The sequence below is a fragment of the Lytechinus variegatus genome, chromosome 2, assembly GCF_018143015.1.
Source record: "Lytechinus variegatus isolate NC3 chromosome 2, Lvar_3.0, whole genome shotgun sequence".
Taxonomy (NCBI): domain Eukaryota; kingdom Metazoa; phylum Echinodermata; class Echinoidea; order Temnopleuroida; family Toxopneustidae; genus Lytechinus; species Lytechinus variegatus.
In genome coordinates, this window is record NC_054741.1 from 15,736,534 (window position 1) to 15,753,596 (window position 17,063).

General features: G+C 37.2%; 1 protein-coding gene across 1 annotated transcript in view; it reads left to right on the forward strand.

The window, feature by feature from the left end:
• LOC121407424 (guanine nucleotide-binding protein G(o) subunit alpha-like) overlaps nucleotides 1-17,063 on the forward strand; it is a 53,581-nt gene that overhangs the window by 11,697 nt on the left and 24,821 nt on the right. The window contains exon 3 of the mRNA XM_041598490.1: nucleotides 3,748-3,790. Coding sequence (XP_041454424.1) covers nucleotides 3,748-3,790 — 43 coding nt within the window. The remainder of the gene's footprint in view (nucleotides 1-3,747; nucleotides 3,791-17,063) is intronic.

Genomic DNA, 17,063 nt, shown 5'->3' on the forward strand with positions numbered 1-17,063 from the left:
GCAGCACATAATATCAAATAAACCATGCTCTTGTATATATAAAAAAAACATTTGGCTGTGTGTATTAATTCATATCCACATGATCAACTGTATCTCGACAGTGCTTTATATATAGCGAGCTCCATGAAGTCAGCAAGTGAATTATAACTGAAACAATTAACTATCCACTCACCGTAAAGCAGGCTGGTAGTGTTCGGTATATATACAGTAGTGTGTGCCCCGTGTTTTTTCTCTAAATGACTTCATTATTCAATTACCCCCGTGAAGAGAAAACGTACGACAAGCCTTCAACCTATTCTCTGCCTAATGAACACGGCGTGTACACAATTAATAACCCCTGGGAATTTCTCATCAAACGAATATAGCTTTTTATTTTTGGATATCACATAAATTTAAAAGACTAAGTGTTGTGCACGCACTTATGTGTGTGTGCGGGAGGCGGGTGGTTCCACAATGGGACTTTATACACTTAATCAATGTACATTATTTTGTCGTAGTGTGTGAGTGAATTCGGTGTCAAAGTGTGTGTTGCTCATCGACTATGTTCACCAAAATTTAAGTGGAATGAATCATTCGCGAAAATCATACTCCGATGCCAATCTATAATCCACTCCTACAGGGATGAAAATTGTTCCTTTTCAAAACATTCACTTTGACATACATCACAGGTATCACTGATACATATAATACTAATATTATTTGTGTTAAAAACACATATTGTATGGCGGAATTATAGTTCACATTCACTGGTAGCTGTAAATCAAAATATAGGGGAAATGTAACAAAAGGGTGCTATCGCAGTTGTCGTGTAGGAAAAATAAAAACAAAATAAGAGAGCTTTTTACGGGCGTATGTGTTAATTTTAAAGGTAGTTTATATTAAAAGAAACAGATTCAATATCAAGTTGACGCCTTGTGGTAAGGCATTGTCCTTATTACCACGTCCCTCAGATACAACCTTAAGTCGTCGGTCCTCTGTCCACATACCCTCCAAGAGTCCACATACAAGCTATTTAGCAATCGGGTATTCATTATCGCCACCTTCCTCATTAATCTGTTTGAAGAGTATTGAGAATCTTAACTTGAGTTTTATATACAGATTATAAGTTTATTTCCGTAATTTAGATTTTTGCTGTTGTACCCGGATTCTGTTCTGTATTTATCCCTTCGTGATTATAAGTTGTTAAAGAAATGTGAGCAGATTAATTCTAAGTTTACATTTGAAATTCATATATATTCCTTTTCTTACCATGTTAAAATGTTTATGTGTAAACTTGAAACAATTAAGTTTTAATGATGTCATGTTATATATATATATTTTACATGTGATATGAGGAAGAAATAAATATGATTTAAAACAAAAACAAGTGGAATGCCTCTGGCCGTCTCACCTGCATCACGCGATTCAACATAGGAGCAGTGCTGACTTTGAAAACTACTATAACTCGCACAAGAAGTTCAGTGATACTTGGTTACTCTTATTTCCACGTTTTATGAATTAGACCAATACACTTACAGAGATAGGATGGCAATTCAACAAATACCCCCAATGTTGCCAAAATTCATTGACCTCACATGACCTTTAACCTTGATCATGTGACCTGAAACTTGCACAGGATATTCAGTGATACTTGATTACTCTTATGTCCAAGTTTCAAAAGTCAGATCAATAAACTTGCAAAGTTATGATGGTAATTCAACAGATACCCCCATTATGGCCAAAGTTCATTGACCTTTGACCTTGGTCATGTGACCTAAAATGCGCAAAGGATGTTCAGTGATACTTGATTACTCTTATGTCCAAGTTTTATGAACTAGACCAACATACTTTCAAAGTTATGATGGTATTTCAACAAATACCCCCAATTCTGCCAAAGTTTATTGACCCTAAATGACCTTTGACCTTGATCATGTGACCTGAAACTTGCACAGGATGTTGAGTGATACTTGATTACTATTATGTCCAAGTTTCATGAATCAGATCCAAAAACTTTTAAAGTTTTGATTGTAATTCAATAGATTCCACCAAATCGGCCAAAGTTCATTGACCCCAAGTGACCTTTGACCTTGGTCATGTGATGTGAAACTCATGCAGGATGTTTGACGATACTTGATTAATCTTATGTCCAAGTATAATGATCTAGGTCTATATATTTCCTAAGTTATGATGACATTTCAAAAACTTAACCTCGGGTTAAGATTTTGATGTTGATTCCCCCAACATGGTCTAAGTTCATTGACCCTAAATGACCTTTGACCTTGGTCTTGTGACATGAAACTCTAATAGGATGTTCAGTAATACTTGATTAACCTTATGGTTTATAGTTTCATGAACTAGGTCCATATACTTTCTACGTTATGATGTCATTTCAAAAACTTAAATTCAGGTTAAGATTTGATGTTGACGCCGTCGCCGTCGGAAAAGCGGCGCCTATAGTCTCACTCTGCTATGCAGGTGAGACAAAAAAAACATTTGTTGCCCCCAAAACATGCACCCCTGTCTTCTACCATGTCTAAATTGAAGAATTCAGAAACAACTACCTCATTCAAAAGGTGTATTAAATCTGACCATTCCCAGTTTACTATATGTTTATTTTTGTTTCATAATTTTGACATTTTAGACCCCTTTGTAGTGTATGCTAATCATTCAGGGTACTTTTTGTCTTATGAAAAGTGCTTCACGAATGAAATATACAATTATACATGTCAAATGTTCATTATAGGGGGATACTTTGGTGGGTTTATCAATGATAACTTGGAAGCGGGTAATATTCATAAAGATCTATTGCTCATTATCACGGAATACGAAGAATAGAGACAAACGTTGAAAACAACTTCGCCCTGCTTGCTTAATTGCCAGTGAGAGATGTAAATGGGATCATACATTTGGTCATGACTATATATACTGTTGCGATCATGTTCGGAACATTGTGGTCTTTAATTGTGGCAAGTCAGAATGTGTAATTCCCTCTTGAGATAATGATGAGAATGGTGATGAGGAAGAGGAGGCAAATGACTTGTGATGATAATGACGATGACGACGACGACGATACACTGCAAAAACGCCGGTGTTAATCTAACTCCAGTCTGATATCTATATAATATCGGTTCATATACCACAGATGTGTTGAACCAACCGGTTTGGCGTTAGGCTAACACCAATTAGGCATTTATGCAACACCAGTTAGTGTTAAACCAATATAGGTTTAATTCTTAACTGGTGTTGTTTCAACGCTTCTCTGGCAATGTCTGGTGTGGACCGATATAGATACCGGGCTCAACGGGCTGGTGTTAGATTAACACTGGAGTCTTTGCAGTGTGAGCCCAGGACGATAACAAAAATGTGACAATGACGAATAAATGTCGTTCAATTTCATTTAATTCATTCATAAGATTTCATTGAAATTCTTTTCACATTGACCATCTTGTTAAATATTATACATATATCGCCCTAACTTGAATTTGTGCCAACCCGATCTAAACATTAAAAAGCTAATAATTGTCATGTTTACATGATTATGCCATTCGTTTCGTTTTCATTATTTTTTTCCAGCTTTGCGTGAGGAAATTTTCTGATGTCAAGGGCACATAGGCCTATAACAAGCTCACACCTTGATAAAAACCTTTCGGTTCTTATTTCGATTTTTGAATTGGAATCACATGTCACTTATGAAATACTAAGTATACCTCATGATCTGATACAAAATATCATTTGAATGAATAATGTCTTTTTTCCTTCTTATTTCAGGTGCCGGGGAGTCTGGCAAAAGTACAATAGTCAAACAAATGAAGTAAGTATCCTTTGTACATATACATTGTTTTTCTTTCTTCATGATACTTTCATTGTACATGATATGAATATTCTGCTATAAGAGTAACCAATGTTATTCATCGATTCGCAATCCAAGACTTGCAACTATGTTAACTTTGCCATTGTTGAAGCTACCATGAAAATCTTAGTTTTGATTGGCTGGCTGAGCCCAGTAACTGTGGTAATTACTTTTATTGCAAAATTACCATAAGTAAGCACTAGTTTTATTTTTTGCTTCGAGTCGGGATAATGATGTTTCGTGTATTTCTGTTTCTGTTTCTGTTTGTGGTAACTCCCGTAGGAACTCGGCAGGACAGCATTTTGCTGGTAAACGCCAAGCTGGTATATAACCAATTACCTATGAAACATTTTACGTCTAGGTTAATCAGTCATAACGGCTGACGTTATAGACGACAGATGTCACTCTCGGGCCTTTTTATTAAAGTGGAGACAATGGCAGAGTTGGGATTCGAACTCACAACCTTGCGATTATGAGTCCAATGCTCTAACCTCACTGGACCACACGACCCGTGTGGCCAAACGCAGAATAACGTGCTGTTATTCTAGGTGATCTAGTGTATTCGCATTCTTCTATTAGTCAATGTCACGCCGATTGGAATATGATTATGTCGTTTTTCCTACGCTGGAATAGTAAATTTTTAAATGAAAAAGAAAAGTACTTGACCACAGTGGGAAAACAGGAAATTTTAGTCTCGGGATACAAATCTGGTCCCCAGCCCCCCAATCACAGTCCTGTGAGAGTGACACGATGTCACATTCCTCATGGAGTGAAAATTCTATCCTTTAAGAGTGGATTTATCTCTTTTAGGGGAAAGTGTCTATAAATTCACCGTTCAATAAAGAAGGGGCTATTTAAAATGTACGACTTTCTTTCAAAAAAAATCTCTCTTCAAAACAATGGAAGCAGGGGGGGGATCATCGACACACCATAATGGACAAGAAATTGAATACATCTCCCCCCCGGGGGGATGAGGGGGTGCATTCTCTGCCCTCTTGATCTGCGCCTTTCATTATACTGATCCATTTTAGGAGTAGTATTTCTTTAAAATCTTATTATGACCACACTTTGGAGTACGACGATGACATTGTGATAAGGTGGTATGGTCGTCGCTTGACCGTGGGTACAACCTTATGCACATTGATTATGTCATTTTGTAACATTGCGTTTAAACATTTGTCCATCCTCTAAGTTTGGCACGGCCTTCCTGAAGTCATTACAAATATTTAACTTCTAAAACTTTCAAAGAACACCTTAAAACATATCCTTTGAAATTATTGGAATGCGCATTGAGCAGTCTCCAGAGAGGATTTGTATTTTTAAAACATTTCATTTATTTATTTACTTTTTTTTTAATTTTTTATTCTTTTTGAGGGGGGCTTGCTTGTCAAATGTTACTAATGTATGGACCATTGAAATTACATTACTTTTTCTTAAAGTGAATAGTAGTTCTTGAAATGTTCATCTGCATTGGTGCGGATTTCTTTCTGTGTGTGTGTGCGTAATTTCCTGTATTGAGGACAAGATACTTGTAAACGAAAAAAAAAGAATAAAGATCAAATATGACCCCCATCGCCCCCAAAAGAAAAAAAAGCAGTAAAAAAGGACATAACGAAAATTAAAGAATATATTGTTGGGGACAATAGGTATAAAGATACTGTCTCGAATGTAAAACAGTTTTTAACTGAACCGGACTACCCTCCACTGTTCTTTTTATCTATTTTTGTTAAATAAAACATGAATAAATAAATAAATATAGCAGCGTTCTTTACCAAGTACAACATAGGGTATATTAATTGAGAGAGGGGTTTACTTTTATGAAGAGTCCGATTATAAGTGTTCTTTTTTTATTCAGATTCCCCCTAGGAAATCTTACCTACGACATTCGAGATAATCTTTTGGTTTAATCATGAAAAAAAAGGCTTTTCATTGCCCATGGAATACAGTGTCACAAAATCGCTCATCATTATCGCGAATTCCGCCCCACAATTATGTTGCTGGAGAGAAGGGAATCCGGACATGTCGTAAAGAACGTGCTCGTTGGGAAACTAATTTCAGTTCGTTAAGCAATAACAAATGGAATGTAGGTCTGTATCCTTCCTCCTCCTCCTCTTCTTCTTTTTCTTCTTCTTAGCCTCGATCACCCGATATAGAAAAAGGTCGCAGTATGGTGTGTGTCAACTATTCGACATTACATCAGATGAAGGTGCAAATTCAATTTTCTCCTCGAAGGGTCCGCCTCTGTTTATATCTCAGTCACATTTCCCCTACGGCCGCCGTACGGCGAGTCGAAAACGGCCGTTTTAACATTATGTATCATTTTAACAGAATAAGATGAAACGGCTTTTTTCGACTCGTCATACGGCGGCAGTAGAGGAAATGTAACTGAGGTATTAGTTGTAGCGTATTCCGTAGACTCTGCATAAGTCGACCTTACTTTAGTCCAAGGGTGGCGATCCTTTTTGAAGCACTGAACAAGGGGCCCTTTTTACGCAAGAACCCCCCCCCCCTCACGAACGTGTACTGTATCCCTTTCACCTGAGGAAAACCGGATTTAGGTGTTACCAAGTGCCCTTTCTCGATTAAATGCCCATTTTTACCAAGAATTGACCCCTCTCGAATGTGTTTTGTGCCCCTTTCACCAGAGAAGGACCCGTTTTATGTATTAGCAAATGCCATTTCTCGAATCAGTGCCAATATTTACCAAAAATGCTCCCTCGCAAACGTGTTCTGTCTCCCTTTCTCCTGAAAACCCATTTTATGTGTAAGCAAGTATCCCCTTGTCTTCTTGTATATAAGGGCTTTTTGTCGAATCAGTGCCCCTTTTTACCCAATAAAAGTGCCCCTCACGAACGTGTTCAGTGCCCCTTTCATACATGAAAAGTACCCGTCTTATGCCATTAGTAAGTGTCCCTTTGGCTTCTTATAAGTACCCTTTCTCGCGTCAGTGCTTCTTTTTACCAAAGAAAAGTGCCCCTCCCGAACGTGTTCTGAGCCCCTTTCATACCTGTCGAGGACCCGTTTTATGTTTTAACGAGTGCCCCTTTACCTTTGCCTGTACTTCATATCAGATAAATTGGTCTAAAAAACCGCTCTTTTCGTGCCCGATTAGCGCCCGGTTTCTTTGTTTAGCGTTCTGCTTCCTTCTGCAAGCGCATTGCATCATAGGTGGCGGAAGCGTGGGGGACGTGTCCCCCGCTAATTTGAGAAAAATCTTGAGTTTGGATCGATCCTCAAGTTGTGAATATCGGGCGCTTGAAACGCTTGTTTCTGTTATACCATGTATACTCTGACATGCATGATATCAATTATTGGCCATTCTGATAGTATCATTTCGTCAGCATGATAAATTCGTGCAAAGAACAATAATGAATATTATGATTTACTTCACAAATATTATGAAGTCACAGTGGGACACTGATGATCCGTACTTGCTTTGTATATTTATGTTAGAAATTAACCAATATGCACCTTAGCCAACAGTAAAGTAAAAAAATGGAGAAAAAAATGAACATACATGTAATATTTGTCTAACGAATAATTAAAATAATCATGACCACTTTTTCTTAATCCAATTAAGAAGTGTCGAATTCTAAACAATTTTATCCACATCCTTACTAATTAGCCAAACGATAAAATAAGTTTACAAGAAAGTAGTATGCAAAATAATTTCTAACTTGACATTATTGACACAAATCTTGTGATACAAATATAAATGATTTGGGTGCACTGTGCAGAATTTATTTACATTATGACATCTACTTTTTAGACATTGTAGAGGTATATCTATTGATTGAAAGTGATTAATTTCTTGCAATAGCAAATCCGTACTTTATTATCAAAATTAGTGCGTGTACCTTGTCACGTACACATTCCTGTGTATAAATACTATCATGAATTCTTTATAATCCTTCTTTTGGAAAATACGCAAAAAGTATAATTCATTTTAGAAACCACCAGTCCCAAGATCCTGTTCGTCAGCATTTTTTTTTAATGTCATAGTTCTATGTGTAGATAACTCAAACCTCGGACATTTTTTTACCACCGTTCACCTCACATTTTGGTTTGGTTGATCAATATCTACATTATTTTCATGTGTCAATGGTCTAGCGAAGCAGGATTCCGAACCGCGGGTTCGAATCCTGCAAAGGTGTAGTAGTATTGTGGTTATTGGTTGGGTTAGAGTTTAAATATAAATGCCAGTTGTGATAACGATCTCAAAATCAGTTCGTACATAATCCAATAATGTGACCACCGAAGCGTGAGATATCTATCACATGCTTCTGGAAGAAAATACGTAGTTGCTGAGAAATAAGCAAAATAAGCAAGGCATTTTATTAAAATGTCGGGTCTTTTTCCATGGTACAACGTCCCATATAATTGTGTTTTTTATGTCAGTGATCTTCAAAGTTATATGTTTGTAACAAGATTTGTTTAAAAGCTTTCACAACGTTAATGTACCAGATATAGATGTATGATAATGTAGAGACATTTTATCTTGGTTTTAAAGACTTTCTCATGAGAAAATTTTTGCTGCAACTACATTCTTGTCCTATTAACACCCATTAGCGGATAGACAAGATATAAATTAACTGGTATCTGAATTATTTTAAGAACATTCTCAAACATCATTTTAAGTTATTGGCGACGATTTCATGGTTTTTGTTACGTTATCATATTGTTAGTTTTTTTTTTTTAACAAGTGCACACCTAGTTACCAGTAATGCATAAAGCATTTCCATTTATTTGAAAGCAGGATAAAAGAGCATTGTAGACTAAATGCCTTGCTCACGGGCATAGGTGCCGCGGCCGGGGATCGAACCCCGGACTTTCCACGTATAGCCAGGCGCCTTAGACCACTCGGCCACGGCATCTACACTCATCTCCACGGCATCTCCACTCCATAATCATTGTTGTTCTATGATCGACTCCTAATTGAAGATGCATCGATATGATTTGTATATTTTAGTAGTGTTGATACCTGTAGTCAAAGCTTACTTCATACTTAATTAGATTATAAACACGTATGACTATCTTATAATATCATTACCTCATAAGGAATCGAGCAAATGATATAATGCAATAGTAATTTGTAAAAGATTAAAACTTAGATAACTACATACTAGCCATTTTTTTAATGAAAATTTTCAAAATTACTCATTATGTAAATGTGCTCGAGAATGATGTTACCTCACTTTTCCCGCCAATATAGGAAAGGTTTACACTCTAAAAAGGGATTACCCAATATTGGGTAATATGGGAAGATGCATGTTGGTTGGGTAAAAAGATTTGACGCAAGGATGGGTTGAATTAGCATAATATTGGGTATAAAAGAATACCCAGCAAACATGCATGTTCCTTTTCTACCTAATATTGGGTAAAATTTTACTCGGTGTTTTTAGAGTGTAAGGTTTTGCGTCAGGTGTTTGTTTCAAGATTTCTTATTGTTGTTATTATAGTATGCTTTCCAATGATGCTTGGTGAAATATCATTTCCACTCTTTACGCAGGTATTAATATTCTACAACTTTGGTCAAAATCAAGCAGTAAATATTACCTTAAAGGTGATCATGGTTACTGGCGTATTGGATCTTTGGGGGCGGTGGGGCCTATAGACCCCCATTTTTCAACTCAATGGAGGGGTATTCATGGTATTGGGCATGTGGGGGGTCTTCTTACATGTACATCATACGTCTCTTCCAATCCGTTTGATAATTAGATTGTTTTAAATATTCACATGCCAATTCTTTGAGAGAATATTGAAAAGGATTTAGTTTGGAAGGTTCACTTCGTTCGCTTGCACATCTCCAGGAAATATTATTACCTTCAAAAATCTCAGCCCATTCTGTCTAATCGCGCCACTGAGCCTAGTCGACAGCATAAATCAGCCGCTTAAAAATACCAAGTATATTGGCTTGGGAATCAGGAGACTGGGGACGTTGGATCCTGACAATCGATAACATATGGAACTGGTTCCGTTCTTCCAAGAATCTATCATCTCTCGTTCTTACTGCCGAGGCGCCCTCTTTTCCGGCTAAACCCTTAATGATGAATACAATACAGTCACATGGCACTATATGCTCAAATCCGATCAATTTTTATGTAATGCAGAATGAAAATAGTAACTTTGTTCGGTAGGGTATAGTTTTTTTGTTGGTGTGACTGCATGCTACATCCCCTACATGCAGGCATCCGTTGACATATCTCATCATTTGATCTTGAAGGTGCGAGATGGAATTAAGATTCCCCTATGGTCTGGATTGATGATACTGTCTTACCAACGAAACCGAGGGCAAACCGTCCGATTGTCTGTCCTTGTTCTAGCATTTGTCGTTCTGTAATCGATTTCCTCGATGTGGCTGCAGCAAAGCTTGGAGAGTGCGACCGAACGCAGAGGAAATCATGTTCTGAGAATCCAACTTTGACTCATTCACAGCAACACTGTGGTGTTAACTGGTGTACATAGAGGACCACACCAATTATGTTACACCGGTGTTAAATTGGTGGTGTTAGTTTTACACCTATAGGTGTTATTACAACACCTTTTGTTGTTACATTTACACTCGTTGGTGTTATGTTTAATCTCTAGGGTGTAATTTTAACACCTCAGGGTGTGGTCCCCTATTAACACCAATCGGTGTCCGTTTTACCACTGCAGTTTTTACAGTGTAGAAACTCTTTATTTTTCCTAAAACCGAAAAAAAAAAGCTATACAGATCCTTTTTCTCTCATGTTGTGACACATGAATGTAATGAGCGGATAGAACCAGGAGTGTTTCTTGACATCAAAATGTATTATATATTTTTAGTGCGCTTTATAGTGAAAATGACGTGATAAAGATTATATGCAGCATAGTGGTTAAAGGCATATAAATTTTTTTTAAAGTAATGACGTATATTTGATATCCCAGTGTGAAAGTTATAATTCTGCTGGAAAAACAATGATGGCATTTGGATTGACTAAATTAACAGGGGATGAGAAACATGTTAAGTTAAGCTTACATCTGCACAATTTTCTTATCGTCCACATTTCCTTTCTTTTTTTTTGCTACAATTTCGTTGAATAAAAAATAACTACACTCTACGAACCCTATCCATGGCCATTTTTTTTTCTTACTTCAATGGACAGCCGTGCAAGATATAGCAACGAATATTTTTTTTTTTTATTTATTCATTTTCCAACACATGGGCTGGATAGCCCTCTTCAGCCTAACGGCTGTTCTTCTGAGGGGTCCAGAAGATAAAAAGGAATCTATCGAAATCGTGCAAATGCAGAAGTTTGCATTGAAATATCTCCAGCACCTTGGCCTTTGAACCTCATCATGGTCATGACTTTTCAAGGTTTTTCAGCTTCGTCTCAGACTTTGAGCGTTATAGACGACATAAGCGCACTGCTTGTTTTTCTTTAATTCAACCAAACCTTGATATCGTATTGTACAAATTGATGTCACAAGAAATACAATGCATCCTGCTTTCCAAATAGGCCATATTCCATGATTTTTACCTTTCCAAATATGTCATAAATTATTCATATTTGTGATGAGTCACAGTATTGTGCTGTTGTATGTTTATGATGTATAATAAAAAAGACAATAAATGCATGATTTATTAAAAACATTGAATGTGAGTATAAAGACATAAAAACACAGGTTTATAACACAATCGTGCGTACTCTCACGCACGTATCATACAGGCGATATCAGTAAAAGCGCAATCGAAAGGTGAAGTGGGATGAATGAGCAATCCCTATTTAGTTCTACTCTGAAAGCGAATGATTATCAAATATAGTATCGATCCAAAGTACGCATTCAGTAGGCATGGCCATTAGGCATACAGGCCGAGAATGACTATAAATAATTTTTAGTTTGCCCTCTGTATCATACATCGATGCGAAAATATTTTCCAAGGTCAAATTAAGCGAGAAAAATCGTCGCTGGTCTCGGGGTTGGGTCGATAGCTCAATATTACCCCAAAATCTTATTACAGAGTGCTACACTGTTTTACAGCCTCTTGGAAAAGGCTTAAGATTGAAAAAGTATACTATGAGAATGGAACACAGAAGTGGGGTTAACATCACCAAAAAGTGATAAAATTTTCCTTCTTCAAATAAAAGATTAGGAGACCCCTTTGTGGTGCACATTTGCACACTGAAAGGACAAGCACGTTTCATGTTAGATGCATCTTTGCATCTTGATTTCATAGGCTGGAAGATTACTCAGAGGGATTTACTGTATGTGTGTGTGGGGTGGGCTTGTACAAATTTTATGGAAACAATGAATCAGTATGCTTCGATTTTATTTACCCTGAGGAAGTAGAGTAAAACAAAAGTACAAGACGATACATCTTTAAGTATCACCTTTTCATGTGCGACAGGCAAATACTAGACGCTAACGAAACACGACCGGCCAACGGATCTGAGAGCAAGTGGAAAACAGCCAAGAATCGTTATGTAGCGTGAAAAGTTCCCCGAATGGAAGACATATTTGGCCACTTTGGATTACATGGCCATGTTCTGTTCACAGAACCGTGGACATCCCCGACGTTATTTCGTATGAATCATGTCATGAAAACTATCCATAGGAAGTGTTACATGCATAAGCGTCACTGAAAGCATAGGAGCATTTTATGTCCTTAGTTAAAAATATCTTTGTTGATTGTTTTTTAGATGTGTTGTCATAGATGTCAGGATCTTCCTTTCGTAATTCGTGATGGTAACTGTGGGTGATTTATAAAGATTTTCGTATGACTTAAAATAGTCCTTAAATTTCCAGTTGCGTGCGGTGAAAACGGCATCACAACATTGGTTAAATCATGCTATGAGAGTGCACGCTACATAATAATCAATAAGATTGTACATTATACATTTGGCGTCGGCAATGGGGCATGGCCTAACTCTTTGTGAAACAGTCGCAGAGAACTAACAATGGGCTAGAAATAGCCATTTATCCCCAATCTTAAAAAAAGTGGATAGAGGCATTACTGAATAGTTGACAGCGGAAAGTAGTTGTAGATGAGGAACAATCAGAGTAGATTCACAAGGGGGCGTTCTCGGTCCTCTATTGTTTATGATATACATCAATAATCTATGTATTCAGTTGAGTGTGGTGTTACGCTTTTTTTTGCAGATGACACCATCATCTTTACTTGACTTGACTCCATAGAAGAATATGAAAATCTGCAACATGACCTCGACATAGCGGAGGAATGGGGCAAGCCAATTAAATGGTAAATGCAGTGTTTTGTAAATTGGCAAACTCCATTCAAGCTATGTTTAAAACACGAATGTAGTGGGATGAAGGTGTCATCCTCAAGAGAATGGAAGTTGAAAGAGATCTTTGAATCGAATCCGTTAAACTTTAGTTTGATAAATCCTACAACAGGCATTTTTATGGTGTTGTGTATTGTAAAATGCGTATTCATAACTGCTATGAAATTCTTTTCGTATTTCTGCATGGACAAACAACTTATAATGTAAATATATCTATCTACAACTGTGAATGTGTTCATTGGTTGCACCAACAAAATTGGCGGGAGAGGGGGGGGGCAATCAAGTAGCCAGCCAAACAAGCGGCCTACCTAAAGTACCGGGCAAGGAGATGGTGATGCGAGATAAGTAAATTTGCGGTTTGCATATCGGAACGCTGGTCGGCATTATTAAGTTATGCATTACTCATAAACGTCAATGTATGTGAACCACCCACCTTCTCTCAGCCATCATCAGGAGATGTGTACACCCACGCAATGAGTCTTTATGACAGCAACGGTTTGTAGCCGCAGGACAAATGCAGTCTCTCTCGCTATCTCTCTCTTTCAACCAGAAAATGTCCTCACCTCTTCTTTGCCCTCTCTCTCATTCTTTCTTCCCTGGCTGTGTGTGTGGGTGTGCGTGTGTGTATGCGTCTTTCTCTGTGTTCCCCCTTCTCTCTAGTCTCTTCTCACCATCCCTTTTACCCCTCTCTCTCCGTCTCCATCTATGACCTTTTTCTTCAGTTTTCTCGAGTCTTATTTACAGTTTGGTCGTAATCATCTTCCATACCTTCATTGTTTCGCCCATTCTTTCAAACGCATCACACCCGCTCCCGAACCTTCTTAAATGTTAGTGCCCTCTTTCGTTAAACCTCGCGTTGTATAGGCCTACTTTTTATTCAAAGCTCTTGTATTGTCTCCAGTTATCATGTACGGCTATTACCGTTTTACCCACGTGTTCCCACGTTGACAGAGCTTTCCTTTGAACATATTGTGTGCCCCAATGTTATACTCTTTCCTAAAAAATAATTTATCTCGTCATTGTCAGGTTCAAAATATCTGTTATTTTTTTCATATATTACATGAGTGTATTATGGTTTACAAATATGCTTTCGACGCGGGCTTATATTTGTTTAAAGGATATATATTAACCCTAGATAAATTGTTTTCAATACCTTTTTTCTATTTTATTAATTTTGTCATCAATCCTGTACGAAATAAAATGTTTTTTTTTTAATCTCGCTCGATTGTGTGAATTTCTAATTTACTATTTTTGCTTTTGTTTTTACACGTATTTCAAGCTTGACAATACAAACAAGCATTTTAATGCCCTTTGAAAAAGATAATTTTCATTTGGAGATGTTACATCGCCACTGTTTTTAATGCGATGAAACTATACGCGAAGTGCTACAGCCTGCCTATTTTCAGTTAAGATTGGATTATTGTGATTGTGCAATTGATCTCTCTATCAATAGAAATAAAAATGGGATTGCAACCGTAAACCCTATATTCTGTCTTTAAGGCACATGTTAATTTCGGTGGTACATTGGAATCAATATTTTATAAAAATTTTGAAGCTGTCTGCATACACAGAGTGTATGATATATTTATAAATTGGATTTTAGATATTTGGTTCTTTATTATTACTCGAAGACAAGTGGCTTCCATCTTTGTTTTGTACCGATGTTTCATATCACCAACTAATGCTTTCAGTTATATATATATGTTTATGCATTTAATCATATCATGCAGACCGCATATACTGTATTCTTATTAACGATGGGACTACACTGTTGAAATAGATAAATAAATGAATAAATTAACAAATAAATAAATAAATAGAAGTACTACCTCTAAGGAGAAAGCATTGTTTGTCCAGGAAGGTAAGTTTTGATTTATATCTCACCCTCTCCCTCTCTCGCGTCCCTCTCTCTCTCTCTCTCTTTCTCACCCTCCAATTTCTATTAATCCAATGTTGAAGCAGTAGGCCTTACCTTTAACACTGGAGAAATCTCTGCCCGAGTGCAAGGCGTGAAAGACCTGTCCGTGTGTAGCTTGGTGTGAAATGATTGTATAGGACCTTGTAGGGATTTGGTGCCCGACAACTAACCATGTTGTGCGGCAGGTGGATCTAGTGGTCCTGAAATGACCCTAAGCGCCTTCCCTCAACCCCTTAACCCTTTTTTTTTGCTGTTGTTGAATAACCCGCGTTTTCTGTGAGGTTATCATGTGGGGTCTGGACGTGGGGGTGTAGCGGCAGATAGGGTGTTCGGCGGATACGGTTCCAACAACGGCCGAGACCATTATCTGCCAGCGGATCGAGTTCCAACCTTGCTAGATTCGGTAACAGTACTATAGGCCTATTGCCGTCAATCGAATCCTTTGCAGATTATACATTCTGTAGATGGTTCCTGGCCTAACAAAGTGTAAATTATTTATTAAATCTTAGTCACGCAGACAGTGGCAAAACGGATCCCGCACATGTTGTCTATATAGCCATGATAAAGATATCAATAGATCAGCACTTTTCAAAACAACGACAAGAAGATAAAACAGTAATACACACATCATCCCACTGTCTCTCCTTAATAATTCAAAATAATGTAGAAGTTATAAATAAATATATATGTATATATATATATATTTATGTTGTGTGTGTGTATATATTTATTTATTTATTTATTTTTCTATATATATCAATAAGGGCGTACAGTCAAGCAGTTCTGTATTGGATGCAATCTTTGATATAAAGAGGGCTTTGTTGCCCTTTCTCTTGTCGAGGTTGCATGAGAGAGAAAAAAAATGGGTGAAAATGACATGACATTTCAATCGGATATTTACTTCCTCATAGATGATCAATAAGCAACGACTATTTTACTTCGCATTCTTTTACAGCCGAAACTTAAGGCTATTGTGTAGGCGTCTCCGTTCGTTTAATGCTTAATTTCCCTTCGTACATCTGTATTGGTCGCCTTCAAAGGGCAAAAGTATTCCATCTGTCATGTAATAAAAAAAAGCACGTGGGAAGACACCGATAAAAGTGACGATATGATATCTGACTTCAGTTAACCTCTTAACATTGGACATTTCACTTGTGTGATAAAAAAAAAGAAAGTGATATATGAGGACATAACTGATAACGCGTGTAATAGTCACTTGGGTGGTAAGCTATCTATGTCATTTATAATATCTGATGTAATCAAGCTATGGCGGCGCCACCCACTATAATTTGTGCATCAGCCTGTTTTTATGATGACATCCTTTTTTTCCTGAGTTCTAAATCATAAGCTGAACTTCTGAATTTTGTAATAGGTCTTCATTTTTACGTGCATTACCTATTGTATATATATATAGAGAGAGAGAGTTTAATAATAACACCGAAAACCATGAGTTCCCTTTCCCTACCGCATTTGTGTATGCATGCACAGTGAGTCAGGCAAAACAAATCCTATCAGTTTGAAGTTGTCTTTGTCTTAATTACGAACATTCAAAAATTGATTATTGATATATCGTAGTAGATTTATCTATTTCAATATCATTTTTATACATGTATCTTTCCAAGATTGACTGACGTGGAGACAATATCCAGAAGGTCGTCTAATCTCAATTTACCTAAGTTGCTGGGTGAAGAACGGAACAAAGAGTGAAAAGTGGATTTTCCTGCACGCAAAAAGATACCTAACCATCATTCCACCCACCCGCTCGCACACACACCCTCCCATACACACACGCGCTTCCTAAAAACTTCATTAATACTTCTTAAAGCATTATCTACATTTCCAAATTTCCCCTTATCTCTTTGGTTGGGCTCTATGAATTTCATTGGTGAACAACGGACAGATGTCCTTTTCTGTTGTTATACATGTATCTTTAAAATGACATGCCTGATTTGAAAACAGTTACTTATGTTGAGCACTTAATGATTGGGTGTGGGTGGATGTGCGACTTGGTGGTGGTTTATTGGAGATATGATGTGTTGTGTGTGTCAGG